This window comes from Silurus aristotelis (assembly GCF_946808225.1).
Source record: "Silurus aristotelis genome assembly, chromosome: 13".
NCBI classification, from domain to species: Eukaryota; Metazoa; Chordata; class Actinopteri; order Siluriformes; family Siluridae; genus Silurus; species Silurus aristotelis.
This window is the reverse complement of record NC_139586.1, coordinates 10,144,835-10,160,474: the sequence shown is the minus strand read 5'-3', so window position 1 is coordinate 10,160,474 and position 15,640 is coordinate 10,144,835. Positions and strand designations below refer to the sequence as shown.

General features: G+C 36.5%; 1 protein-coding gene across 24 annotated transcripts in view; it reads left to right on the top strand.

Annotated features, from left to right (window-relative positions):
* Positions 1–2,576, top strand: part of adgrl2a (adhesion G protein-coupled receptor L2a) — a 119,090-nt gene extending 116,514 nt beyond the window's left edge. For 21 of the 24 annotated variants that reach the window (XM_083558380.1, XM_083558365.1, XM_083558364.1 and 18 more), the window contains one exon: positions 503–2,576. In XM_083558380.1, the coding sequence (XP_083414506.1) occupies positions 503–1,257 (755 nt within the window). In that variant the 3' untranslated portion in view covers positions 1,258–2,576. Of the gene's footprint in view, positions 1–452 lie in introns of all 24 variants that reach the window. The other 3 variants (XM_083558371.1, XM_083558369.1, XM_083558370.1) reach the window with 3 other exon arrangements.
* Positions 2,577–15,640: the final 13,064 nt, after the last annotated feature.

Sequence of the window (15,640 nt, the reverse complement as noted above, 5' to 3'; positions counted from 1 at the left end):
GTGAGAGACTTGGCTGTCTATGTTTTTTTTTTTTTTTTTTTTTTTTTTTTTTTTTTTTTTTTTTTTTTTTTTGGCCATGTGCTTTCTTTGGGCCTTGTGCATTTCCTTTTTTCTCATACCCTCCCACCTCCCCACACAACTCCATTCTCACTCCCCCTCTCAAAATAAGCTGGAAGACTGATGAATTATGTTAATATTCTAACTTGCCCATCTGTGGCTCCACTTTGGCTGTGTTCTTTGAAATGTGTTTGTGATGTTCGTGCTATTATTTTATGTTGTTTAGGATGTCTTAATGATCATGCTAGCAGGCTACAGAGAATGCATCTAACATCATAAGAAATGCTTTAGATTTAAGTGTCATGCTTGAAATCTAAAGTCAGTCCTAAACAACCTTTTATACATATATATGTATATTATTATTTTTTTTTTTTACTTTTTTTTTATCGTTACAGGGCCAGTAGTGATTAATGTACACCCCCCCTCACATGTTCTGTTGTTGTAGGACACTCAATGAACAATGCCAGGGATACAAGTGCAATGGATACTCTACCGCTAAATGGTAACTTCAATAATAGCTACTCGCTTCGGAACGGGGACTATGGAAATGGTGGCATCGGCCTAGACGAAGCCGCCTTCGAGAAGATGATTATCTCGGACCTGGTCAACAGCAACCTGAGGATATGCGCCAAAAAACAGCGGCACGAGCCTCACATCTTGACGAGAAATGCAGCCGGGGGAGGGACCAGTAGCAAAGACCAAGCCACTGTAGTCGAAACGACATCCCTTGTGCCCGTGGACAGCGACAGCAGCCATTTAATGGTGGGTAGTCTGAGCTTGCACCATCAGCACCACCACCACCAGCACCACCTGGATGCCCCACTTATCCCCCAGCGGACTCACTCGCTCCTGTATTACACTCAGGAGAGAGCGAGAACCGAGCCAACAGCTACAAAACACAGTCTACAGCCACCCACTACGGACTCCCTGTACTCCAGAGAGCTGAACCTGAGAGACTCGCCCTTAACCGAGAGCGGCCTCCAGACAGAGCAACTCTCGCCCTCTAAACACAGCGAGGACGAGGACGCCTACTACAAAAGCATGCCCGATTTAGGGGCCAGCCAACAGCTGAATGCCTATATGATGAGCAGGGGAAGCAGTGACGGTTATATAATCCCCATCCCCCAATCCCCCAAAGAGGAGTGCGAACCAGAAGTGGACGTACGGGAAGGACAGATGCAGCTCATCACGAGCCTTTAATATGTTTTTTTTTCCCTGCAAAACAATCAGCACCGGTTGCCACAAGGACACTGGGTAGTTGGGGAGGGTTTTTCGAACAAGGTTCATACTTCATGTCTCTTCGTCTTTCACTGCTTACCCCTCATAGCTCTCCACCGTTTCACTGACATCCCCCAAAGACGTGTAGACCAGTGCGGCTGCATTGCAGTGTGATTCCGCTTGTCTAAATCAGCGACCGATTTGACTGTAAAAAAAAACCCACAATAAATGAACAATCTGATGTGGGATTTGATGGACAAGCAAAGTCTTAGCACTGCTGATGTTGACTGACTGTCAGAACAATGGAATGAATTCACATGAAAAAAAAAAAGAGAAAAAAAAAAATATACCAAATAATAGTATTTCCTGTTTCAGCTCGTACAATGTTTGTCAGAGGTTGTACATAGGGTCACATATTTTAAATCCAGTTTTGTATTATATACAAAAATGGAGTTTTCCAGCACGTAAGCAGAGATTGTGTACTAAGATATTCCTAATGGAACTGTTTATTTAGGAAATTCAGTAGTCTGGATTTACGGGCCCCGTCTTTACAACGAAGCTCAGATTGTGCTGTGTAACCACTAGCAATCGAACCCCAGGCCTTATCTTTTCTTGGTTGTTCAACCATCAAGGATTATGGCGCAAGAATCTATATTTTGTTGTATGTCAGGTGCATAAATAAAGAAGGCAACCATAACTATAAGAAGATTTTTAATTAAGACATTAATAATGACATCCAGAAGAGACTATTGTGTGAGAAGGGAAGAAGAGAGAGAGAGAGAGAGAGAGAGAGAGAGAGAGAGAGAGAGAGAGAGAGAGAGAGAAAATGCACATGCTATAAGAAAATGATTTGTTCTTACAGTTTATTCATCATGGTGTGTTTGGAGGAGGATTAAGATGAAATGAGTGGACACAGAGCTTAGAGAGGTTGCTGACATCAAATTCTATCATGTTCAGGAAAATGAGTTTGCTGCACCAAAGCATTGGGCTTTAGGAGGAAATTAGGAATTTTTTAATAATTTTTTTTTTCCTTGCCTTTATTTCAAAGATTCTTCGAAGAGTCTGCACAGGCATGAAAGTCATTCAAGATCCACAACCGAACACGAGGCTTTCCAGACACATTCTTCTAAATAGATTTTCCGATATTTATTTATTAAATTATTCTCAGTGATACTTTTGAACTCTTTTGTGAATACATTACAGCACTGGTCCATTCTTTGCATTAACATGTTAGTAAGGAGCCCATACAAATAATGTAAAGTTCAACTTGTTTAACAATAAATAAATGTGAATTTTTTGGCTATTGTGGCACTTTTTTTTCTATTCTCGTGTGCGTGTTTGTGTCCACGGAATGAGACGTGCGTTACTTAAATAGTGTTTCCATTATTTTGACAACTTGCGCTGAGTTTTGATCTACAAGCTCTTTTCAATCGGTCTTCAAAATCCTTTCTTTTACTGTATTATGTGAATCAGATGGTTAAAATTCACTTCATGCTGACTCACCATATTACACAACAGCACTGTTGAGCGTTCTTGATGGGTCAGAAGATTTTTTTTATTTTTTTTGGAAAAAAGTCTTTCTGCAAGGTCTACACTCTATTCATTTAAATCATCTTAGAGACGTACATGATTGTGCAACATATAAATTATTATGAATTATTCATTTCATAATAGAGAAAAATAACTGAGGCTGATTTCTTCTTGCTATAACTACAAGAGTAACAGGAACTATTTTGTAGACGTTCCACAACATTGAAATATTTTCAAGAAAATGTGCTTTTATTGGTCGGACAAAACAGTCAATTTTGAGGCGTTTAAATTAGCTTGTACCACTTTGCATCATTTTGTCATCGACGGTTTTTCACTTAACAGCACACCCCTTCATATTTTATTCCTTACATAGTAGAGAGTCTAATGGAGAAACGAGGAGAAATCGGCTGTTCTTTCTGCACTTGGCTGTATCGCTTTATTATTATTTTTTTCAACAAGCTGGAATCCTTTGATAAAAAAATCACCACCTCACTGTGTCATCCGTGTCTCCTGTCCAATGACCCAAAACTCTCTTTCCTGGGTCTGTCTGTGGTTTTCCTTCCATCACACGCTGACATGTCTGTCACACTTCTCTGTCCTCCTATAACCCTAAACTCTAAAGCTTGTTTGACAGCTACACATCACATAACATAGTGGAGAAAGAAAAAGCACTTCTTCTCATATCTTTTACACTGGTGCGATACTGAGTTGTATTTTAGAATGTCATGTTGTTTAAAATAAATAAATCAAGACCGAGAAATCTCACTGAATCAGCACTTCTTTAATTGATCAGGTTTGGGACACATGTTTTAACCTTGAACGCGAGCGAGCATTGATTGTACATCGCCTTGCTGATAGCAGGGATGTTGGGCTGATGGAAAGAAGCAGCAATAAAATATAATAAATGTCTCTGATGTATTGTTGATTCTCATTTAGATTCCAGATCAATGCCCGGACAGAAATTGTCATACAACTGCAGTCCATAATGCTTCAGGAGCTGTTGGCTGCATTTGGATTGGGATTTAAGTCATATTAGATCAGATTCAAATATTCATCTGCCTTCCAACGTGGATGTTGTGTGCAGGTAAAAGAAAAAAAGAATCGATGCAAACACCACACTTTAATTCTCTTCATTTGTTTTTCCTCAGTAAACTCGTTCTTTAATAAATAAAACCTGCTAGTTGAATGTTTACATTCGTAACCAGCAGTGTCTTATCCTACACGGGCAATATCTCCTCCGGCAATTCTCCAGTTATGACAGGTCACTCTGCGATGTGAATTTAATACTTCTATGTGTCATCTGTATTATTTCTATGCAAGTCATCATAAGGGTGCAGGCTCTTCCTTTAAAAGTGTAATATCTCTGGGTCGGCTTTAATAAAGCGCAAGTGCTTGTTTTAATTTGTGGCTGAACATGTTGTTACTTAAAGCATTACTCAAAGCATGATACTGTATGCTCCTTCTTTATTCTTAAATTGTTATTGGGCAGAATTTCTAATTGGGTGGCTTTATATTTATATTTGAATTTTACTTTTAGTTTTTTCCCCCATTGTTTAAGCTAAACATATTTATTAATACTTACATTATAATATGTTATAATACATACATATTTTCAAGTTTGTAGACACCTCTGCATAAGATTTGTCTGTGCTTTTTAAGCATCTCATTCCACATTTAGTTCCCATTTGCTGTTATAATAACCTCCATTCTTCCGAGAAGATGCTCCACTAGATTTTGGAGTGTGCATGTGGAGATTTGTGCTCATTCTGCTACAAGGGTTTTAGTGAAGTCAGGTACTGATGGAGGTGAGGTGAGGAGGACTGGGGTGCAGTTTTCACCCAAAGGTGTTCGGTAGGGTTGAGGTCCGCGCTTTATAGCAGGCCACTCAAGATCTTGGTTTGGCTTTTCTAGTTGAAGTGAAGGACAATTTTATGAAACTACATCCAAAGACAATTGTGTGCATCCAACTTGGTGGTTTGGGAAGGAGCCACATATGGCTGGAAAAGTCAGGTGGCCCAATACCTTTTGTCCATATAGTGTATTGTATTTTCAGATGAGTTTTTTTGCAATCTAAATGAAAAAAAAAAAAAAAATCAGCACAATAAATGTGCAAAATATTGAAACTATATTTTAAGGCTATTCCAAAACCATTAGACGCAACCATAAAATACACAATTATTCACGCGTCTTGGAAATGGTATCCTGTGGGACCCAACAGCAAAAAACTCATGGAAGCATGACATGCAAAGAGGACAGGGGTTTGAGATAGAAAGCCTGTGAAACAAAGGGCATTAAATGATGAACAGATTTGGTGTGTCTCTAAACGTCTGGTGTAAATCTGGATTTCCTTATTCATTCATTACTCATTAGTAAGTGCTTTATTCTGGTCAGGGCCACTTGTGGGTTAAATTGTTTATTTGTTTATAATTTTGTAAACACTCAATTCTTACAAATATGTGCAGGTACAAAGGAAAATAACTTGGTAGTAAGTGGGTGTGAGTGGAAAAAAAACCATTCCACATATACATCTCTACACTGAAGAATAATATATCAACCGTTAGCAAGTGGAACAATCTGTACAAACTGAAATATTCCCTGCATTCCTTCACCATCTGCCCTGCTACTGTATAATTTATAGAAGCCACTGATTATGTCATATTTGCATTTTCATTGAATCTTCATGGTTATTCACGTCAAAACATGTTCCATAAAGAATGACATTTTTCTGAAGACAGAATGAAATAACAGTTATATTACACAGAGAATACTATATTCTAGCTCATGTATTACAAAAAGAAGTATTTGGTTATGCTACAAATTACGATTTATGTATTTACAAATTACTGCAATTTCTATGAAGAATGCAGACTTGAGGATTGAAGCAGCCAGTTAGAAAATAGACATGAAGGAAAACAATTCTGATCAGCGTCTTTGGTAGACAGTGCAGATTGGTGATTGTCGTTTGGGGAAACAATGCTAATCAATAATTGTTTGTTGGGGAACAATGGTATAAAGTGATTCATCTATAGGAGACAATGGTGATCATTGATCGGTTGTTGGGGACAAAACGGTAGTCAACAATTAGTCTTTAGGAGACAATAATGATCAGTGATGGTTTCTGAGGAAACAATGGTGATCAGTGATGATTGGTGTTTAGTTTTTGGGAGACAATGGTGATCTGCAATTGTTATTGAGGAGAAAAAATTGGGATAAGTGATTAGCCTTTGGGAACAATGGTGATCAGTGATTAGTTGTTTGGGAAACAATAGTGCTCAGTTAATATTCTTTGGGGAACAATGGTGATCGATGGCTGTTTAATTTCAAACAAAAGTGATTAGTGGTTGGAAAACAATAATGATCCGCGATAGTTTTTTAATGGGATTCGACATTGCTAATCTCTAATGAGTTACGATTTGCAAACTAAAGATGAGTTGGCCGAGCCATGCCGAGTGCAAGACAGTCACAGTGGCTAGTGATTGTGCAATTTGTCTCATCATTTATCTGTAGTTACTTGCTGACTGCTTGCTGTATTAGTCTCAGGTAGAGAGATTTTCTTGGTCTAAGTGGTATATAATTAGGCATTGAGCTGGATGAATTACCCTCATTACTGCATTGAATGCAAAAATGGCTTTGTTCAATTTAGAGCTCAGACACTTGATTTACCTTTGGAAGTTTGCTTCAATCATACTAGTGTTCAGTGTGCAGTAATAAACCAAAGGCATTTAACTAAAGCGTTCCTATTATCTGTTCCCATCTTCATTAAGGATGGATCAATTGGTCAGTCCAAATTCTGTAGTGCAACTTAAGCCTCAACCACACATTTTAATGATTCATAGCTGTTCTGTATAAACTGCACACCAACGTTTAGACCGTTAGCCATCTCCAAACATGAAAGTGAACGTTTGTGACATTTTTATTAATCCTCTATTTTTCTCTCTCACTTTACTAGGCGCCAATTCCCAGCTAAGGTTTGTTCCCCAAAACATGATTCCCCCAATGGATGTAAAAACTAGCACTGCATCTTTCTGAGCTGTTCTTCCTGCAGTATTAGCGAGCACCTCAGCCCGAACAAAAAGGAACGGCTGTATCCTCGGGGGGAAGGTTGGGAATGAATGTTCTTAATTCAAATTTATTTCAATAAATGCTGTACTGCGTGATAGGACAAAGTGGCCCCGAGTGGCAGCTTGTTTCAGTTTATTTCCTGCACGTTGTGTCCTGGTGCCGAGCTGGACTGCATTTTAATGAAAAGAGAGGCGCACAATGTTTTGGCAAAGCTTTTGTTATTTCTCTTTATCTGTCGCAGTGTTTTTCTCACAGCAAAGTCATTTAAAACCATTCTGTTCCAAACAAAGGTGTGATAATATAGTGTTATGGATATCTGCTGTGCAATATATAGACAAAATATATTGGGACAGTGAACCTTTCTAGTCATATAAAGACCTTTCTCAAATGGTTACCACAATGTTAAAGGCATACAATTGTAAAGGGTGTCTTTGGATGCACTGGCATTATTTTTGACTTCACTTGAACACAGAGACCCAAACCTGTGCCAGCATGGCAATGCCCTATTGAACACCTTTGGGATGAATTGGAACTCTGACTGCACTCCAGGCGTCCTCACCCTACATCAGTACCTGACTTTACTAAAACCCTCGTGGCTAAAGGAGCCCAAACCTTCACACGCACACTTCAAAATCTAATGAAACATCTTTCCAGAAGAGTGGACATTATTATTCATACCAGGATCAACCTTGACACTGATGAGGATTAAACACTTACTGCGAATGAAGTAAATAATAAAAAAAAAGCAAATAAATGTTTGCACCTGTACGCAGCAGCACTTAGATGAATGTACCACCAGGGCTTACACGTAAATGACTAAATATACGTTGGTGGATTAAGCAGATGAAAGAAATAGAAGCTGAATGATTAGGGTGGTTTTAAAAGAATAAATAAAAAGACTGCTGTTAATTTCAATCACTCCTAATATTATCTAGTCAGAACTCTGCTCAGGTATTTAACAAACATGGGCTAGAACTGGATATAAACATTTGAAGATTGAATTAAATTATGTGTGATTTATAGCAAGTTTACTAAGAAGCCATTGTGTACCAATTATACAATACCTTTCATTTATTAATGGTTTCACTGAATTCAGGAAACATTTCTTTGGATATAGAAATTTCCAAATGTATTATTACATATATTATTTGTAATGTATTTCAATTTGTACACAAATCATGCGATATTTCTGGTGAGTAGAAAATATGAACATTAGTTCTTCTTTTTTTTTTTTTCTTTTTTTTTTTTTAGAAAGTCATTACCAAGCCTTAATGAGAATTTACACTTTTAACCACAACAGTGTTACATAAAGAATTAAAATAAAATAAAATAAAATAAAGACATAAATACACACATACAACAGAACAACAACACCAACAACTATTACTACTCCAACTACTACTACTACTAAAAATTCTTCAGCATGCTCCTGTCAATCACGGTCATTTTTGTCTCAAAATATTCTTTTTTAATTTTTGGTTGCTGATCTGGACCCGGAATTTGCAGGTCCCTGATTAATCAGTGGTGAATAAACACACAACTTCTTCCACTGTCATTAATTGATTATGATCTCTGGAGAAAATCCCTCAGGATTTGTTGTGTAATTAGAAAAGACTTTTTTTTTTTGGAAATAAAAATAAATAAGTATAAGCACAATTGTCTGATTACTGTGCTTTGAAGATACACCCAGGGAGAAAAATGCTAGCCTGGACTGGACTGTGATGGAGAAAACAGTTGAATCCAAACAGTGTAAGAGAATAAATAAAAAAAAATAATGCACATCTGCTTTCTTTCAGTGTAAACATTTGTGATAGAATATTCCAATAAATCTGGTTTAAGTTGAAACACCGTATCTGATCAGTCCTCTGGCAAAAGTTAAACTTGTGATGGTGTGTGTGTGTGTGTGTGTGTGTGTGTGTGTGTGTGTGTGTATACAGTATATATATATATATATATATATATATATATATATATATATATATATATATATATATATATATATATATATATATATATATATATAATTTTACAGTACCCCATTAAAAATGTTTGCCTGCTCATGTGCCTTTTTTTTTTTTTTTTTTTACAATATATTAAAAAATATATTGTACATTTCTCACAAAGTTGGAGGCACACAATTGCATAGGATGTCTTTGTCATTTTTTTCCATTCACTAGGAGACCCACAAGGAGACCCAAACATGCTCCAGCATGATAATGATCCTGTGCACAAATCCAGCTCCATGAAGATTTGCTTTACATGGATTGAAGTAGAATATTTTAAATGGCCTGCTATAGATCTCTAAACATCTTTGGGATGAATTGGATCGCTGACTGCACCCCAGGTCTCCTCACCAGCATTAGTATCTGACTACTTATGCCCTGAATGAGCACAAATCTCCTCTCGGAGTGATCAAAAAGCCATAGACTGTGAAACCTAACAAGACAAATGTGTGGCAGTGTGAAAGATGAGGCAATTTATGAGTGCTAAGCAAGAAGACAAGAAACAAGTGTGAGTTATTAGTGACACAGGGTCCAGACATGAAAGTGCAGTGGCTGCTGGGTAATATAGTCCATTGTCTATAAACCTGACATGGACATGACAAATATGCAAATAAGAACGCCACGATTAATTGTTAACACCAGAGTAAGGGACATTAAAACATTAAAACTCTGCATTTTACTTAGCTGATGCTTAGAATGACCCAGTGTTTACTATTCCAATTGTGAAAAGTGGTCCTGTGTCTTTTTTAGCTTTTACAACATCCAAAATAATGACTTTAATGACTAGAGTGCTGACAGAAACCAAATACTTACATATTTGAGAAAAAAAGGGTCTTTTTCCACTTTTTAACATTTCAGTTTAGATTAGCCAGTGCACACTGTAGCCTCAGAACCTATCTTCTGATATTGTATCTGATCTGCTCCAGGGTTGTGTGTCATAAATTGTGAGATGTTTTTCTGCTTACCGCGGCTGTAAAGAGTGGTTATTTCCGTTACCATAGATATTCTGTCAGCTCACTTCTGTCCCAATAACAATATATTTTTGTCTGCAGAAGCAATCTGTGTAAATTCCTGATATTGTTTTGAAAAAAATAAAAAATCTCTGAGATGCTCAAACCAGAACATCTCGCACTATCGACTATGGCAAAGTCACAGAGATCCCATTTTTCCCCATTCTGATAGCTCTTGACTTTTACTTGTATGATTTTATGCTCTGCACTGCTACCACATGATTGGCAATTCCACGAATGAGCATTTTTATTGGACCATTTGGATAAAAACATATTGGGCCACCACAAGCCTTCAGATCAATAATGGTGTTGAGTTTACTTTACAATCTTTACACAAGAGTTCATTGGCAGTGTAGAACATACATATTAAAGGATTTATTTATATTAAATATAATACACATCATATTAATAATGATGTATAATGATATTAAAATCATTCAGAGAGCCTTCGTGCCTTGTGGTTGGGAGTGGGGTCATCCTGGAACAAGCCACTCGCATCAGGATAGAAATGTTTCTTGATAGGATAAAGATTAGACAGAACTTTCTTCATTATAAGATAAAGATTAGTCAGAGCTTTTTTTCCCTGTAATCAGACAAATCAGCAAAAACATTTTAGCGTACGAGAGCCGCTGTTTGCTATAACATGCTTCGTTTCAGCATTGACAGAGGAAACCACTGTGATTTGAGCTGCACTGTGTGAATGAAAACAACCAAACAAACCTGAGCTTGTGTACTTGTCCAGAACCAAAGGTCAAGCTAAACTTTTATCAAATGTCTGAGACAAATACAGCTTTCATTACTGTGTCCATGTTATTGCTAGATAATTTTTGTCAGTAGCACTGTCATCAAAAATTAACATTGAGCCAGTTTAATCTCGGGTCCAGTGCCTCAACTGTCCTTAACGTCCATCTGCAGCTGTGGTTTCATTATATGGAGGTAAAAAATAATAAAATGTCTCTTGGTTGTGCATTTCCGTGGTGAACTGATGGAAATGAGTAAAATAAGGAGTAAAAAGTGTGTAATCACAGATGTCCGTGCAAAAAACATAAATAAAATAAAATAAAAAAATACAATTTAAATTTTTTTTACCATGGATTTTTTTCCATAGTGTATAATGCAATTGCAATTATCTATCTATCTATCTATCTATCTATCTATCTATCTATCTATCTATCTATCTATCTATCTATCTATCTATCTATCTATCTATCTATCTATCTATCTATCTATCTATCTATCTATCTATCTATCATATAATCTAAATAATTTATATTATAGATAGATAAGTAGATGTTATTTGTGAATTAAAGTATGGGAAATTAGTTGAATAAAAGTCTTGCTCAAAGGAAAGCAAATATAATGAAGCCTTTTCCCCTCCTCCCTTCCATACACAGCTATATCCAATCCCATGATTCCGAGCTGTAGGGCAGAATTGTACTTTTTGGGTGATTTTAATCAGTTTGCATAAACCCAGCATTCCGACAGTCTGAGTTTTAATCAGGAACCGTCTTGCTGATGAAAGCCAACAGCTATGCTAAGAAGTTTGCAAACCAACATGAGCGGGGCCATCTGGATAGTGGCTCTACTATTTGATTGCACTCAGTGTGGGTGATCTGGGCCTCGGTGATGAGCGGAGCTGTGAGGAGAGGGGGAATCTGCTGAACCATGAAAGAAAAGAAGGTGGCAACATGAATTTATGAAAACGGGATGGTGCTGGCATAGCAGGTGGCCTGTGTTGAGAAGATTATTCTCGAGCTCGCTGCAAGCTCGGAAGGCTTACAACATATTTCAACTGTGTGTGTGTGTGTGTGTGTGTGTGTGTGTGTGTGTGTGTGTGTGTGTGTGTGTGTGTGTGTAGCATTTGCCCTTTTGTATAGTTTCAAATCTGGGTTGATAATTATCGCAGACGGTTCGCGCAAGCATTAAAATTAACTTTATCTTTTTAAATTACGATTTCTTTTTGTGCATCTCAGATTTACACACTTCAATCTTACCCTGAGGTTTTTAGTATTGTGTAAAAATATTGAGATGTTTGTCATTAAGTCATACTATAAACTAATGATCCTGAATCGACGTCATTTTATTTATAAGCATTCGATTTATTCATGTGTTTACTTTCATATACAGTGAACATAATGATGCTTAGGAAGTAAATAATTTATTATAAACTCTGAGGGAAGCGTTCTAAGTGTATAGGTGTGAAATTTGGGTGGGGATGTTGATACTTAATTACTTTCACTGTCTCGACAAAAAAGGGGTCTTTTTTAATGGAAAGTAAAAAAAAAAAAAAAAAAGCTTGCCTCAGCCCCGGAGTTTTGTCTGAATCCCTTAGGCTTTTCAGGGGAAAGTTGATGATGTGTGTTCACAATAAGTTGCTAGACATCACCTATTGATGCCACAGACTAATTTGCATCGTAATTGTCTTTTCATAATCTAAACATGTTGCATGACTGATGAATATGATAATAGTGATATCCTGATAATAATGACATAATAATGAAGATTTTCTAAAGACAATAGAATAGAATAGAATTATGTGTGAAGAAAAAAAGGGATAGAATCATTTGCTTTGATTGATTCTAAATATCATCTAGAAAAGAGTTTAAACCAGGGGGTAAAACAAAGACATCACCAAGCAAACAGTGTTTGTTAGTGATTTGTCATCTGGAATATCAAAGTGTCAAAAAATACACACACACACACACAAAAAAATACACTCTAACATTAGTTAGAGGCATGTGTAGCACTTCTTTTCCTTTTTCTTTTTCTTCTGCTCCCAATGGATATTTTCTAATGAACCTAGTTGGTTCTTTTCCCAAAATATAACCCAATTAATAATTTGGACCAAAGTGACCTGAACAGGATGAAGCATTTACTGAAAGGGAAGGCGTGAATGAATGTGGTAAATGTGCATGCATGAGCAATCCACTGCAAGGTTAATGAACGTGGCCTTTTTTTGTGTCCTGAAAGCTTTTTTATTTGACTGCCCACTGCCTCCCACATGACGGTAAAAACTGTATTCACCGGGTCGTTTGGGAACCCAGTCCCAATTCACATTGCTACCTTAGGCATCATCGTACGCTTCAATCAGACTCGGAAGAAAACTTTCACAGGTTAGTAAACCGAACAGTATGGCCTTTTTTTCCTCGTTATTATGTCATTTGTTACTAATAGGAACATGGTTATCATTGCAAAACCTTTCTGCGTATAGGTATGTTTTTATTTATATTAAACATATTATACATTTTTTTTTTTTTTTTTCAAAAATTAATAGACAGTTGCAGCAGCTCTCAGTGTTAAAGACGGTTGTTATTTTCACAAATGAGCCATAAAGCTTTAACCTTCCTCTCAGCTGTCCCTTCCAACTTCCAAGACCAACCCACGCTCTGGGTTCTAACGAACGTGCTGCAGGAGCATTTATATTAATCTTACCGTCTGCTGTGAATCATATAGCCTCTGAGTCCTGAACTTGGAGTTATTAGTCTCACAGCGACTCTAATCTCCGCCAAATGGCTGCAGACCACAATCCCACAAAGATCAAGTAAACACTTCAGCTCCCAGTTATAAAAAAAAAAAAAAAACAGACATTATATAGAGCTGTGTATAAAATTTGCTTTAGAACACAAATGCAAGCTTGTATCATTTGTACCTGAATGATGAAAACAATGTCAAAGACAGACACAGGCAAAGAGCACATTAATGATTAATAATTTTTTTATAAAAAAATAAAATAAATAAAAAAATTCCAGAAGTCTGTTATCAAAGTGAGTTTGTCCCAAAAATCGAATGAAAAAGAATGGCTGTCTGTTCATCAACACGTTTATTCATGAAAGTGAATTACATTTTTAGGTCTTTTATTTTTAATTTGTAAAAAATTTTTTTGCCTTTATTTTTTTATCTTCCTTTTTACCAGTGCCAGTTAAATTCATCGATGAACCATTAACATCACTTCCTGTTGAGTTGGTTTCGAGTTTTGCCTGCTGTTACCTCAAATAAAGTAGAAGAAAATCACAAATTGATTTCCAGATGGTCCTTTATGGAGGACATTATTGTTTCAGCGTATGTATGTTGAGCCACTAAAAAAGCAAGCGCAGGCTCATTTCATGAAGAGAATGAATGAAGAAATGGAAAACTAATAGCTTTAGTGCATTTTTAGAGACTTCACTCATCGTCATAGAGGGAAGATTATGTGTTTATTAAAAAAAAAAAAAAAAGAAATCTCCCGTTCCATGCAGCAGCAATGAGAAAAATTAAAGCAGAGATAATGGCCTGTGGCTAGTCTGTCAGGAAGTTATAGATTTATGGTCTAATGATGGCTCTCGCTAGGCACGCTCGTTTCTCATTGCCCAAATATGACATGTAGATCAGGAGAACATTCAGAACAGATGGATCCGTTCTGCTTCCATCTGTATGACGTAACGGCAGGGCGTCTCGTGTATGAAAACAGATGTAGGCATTTATTGGTGTAGTAGAAAACCGATTGGGTGGTAATATTATGCTTGAAAATGATGGTGGCAGTTTGTCAGTCCTATCAATCTACTGCAAAATATTCAGTTGTAAAACAGTGTAGAAATTAGAGGATGGGGAAGGTAGGGAAACTGTTATTTTTTTGTGTTTTTGTTTTTTTTTTCTTTCAAGTTAGGTAATTCCACCATCTCAGCAAGTTTGACAATATTATCAGCGCTTGTGCCTGATAGTCAGTAGTGTGCACTTATAAAAAAAATGCAAAATGTGCATTCTTTGGCAATAATAATACGCATGTTTAACTTTGTAAGACTTTAATAATGCTGATCACAAGAGATTTGCGTTTTCTGGGATGGGAGAAGAGATCGGTGCTTTGTGTTCGCTTTGCAGCAGTGCGATTTGTATATTTTACACAGTATATATATATATATATATATATATATATATATATATATATATATATATATATATATATACAATGTATATCATATGGTAATATATAAAATGTATACAATTATACGGATACCAAAAATGGACTGTTAAAAGATTATAAAGGATTCCTCTCCTTATCTTCGTTTCTGGTCAGTTGTCTTTTTTTCTTTGAGTCTGTGCTGATTCCAGTCTGAGATTCTGTTCTTGAATTTTTAGGAATCTGAGGTAATTTTCTGCTGTTAAAATCCATTCATCTAAAGCTTTAGCATGTTGTGCATGTCTGCCTGTCACCTCAATCCAGCCTTGTCTTCCTTAATTTTTTTTTTATTAACTGTGTGTAAAACATCCATGCCATACTATTCTATGACATTAAACTGAATGATCATAAGCAAGTATCAGCATGACTTTGTGCCATTTCAACATGATTGACTATTTGGATAGTTTCATTAATGAGAGAGAAGGTGTACAGTGGTTGATGTTCCTAATAAAGTGGCAGGTGGGTGTATATAGGTAGCCAAAGCCAAATATACAAGTGGTTAATATATCAAATAGCAAATAGGGATGAAATGTGGAATGGGATATTTAAAAAGCACATGCTTAGTTGCTTATATTGTGTAGTTTATAGTTGTGTGTGTGTGTGTGTGTGTGTGTGTGTGTGTATATATATAATTTCTCCTCATATCTATATAATTTATCATCTTTATGCTTTGGTCTCAGCCCTCTCTAAATTTACTGGACAGTAAGTTTTTTGATATCGATGTCATTTCAACCCACAATGAACAATTGCTCCTCTGTACCACTGTGGTTCACAATATATCATCAATGTGAATGACTTTTCAGATCTTTACTGTCATATATATCACA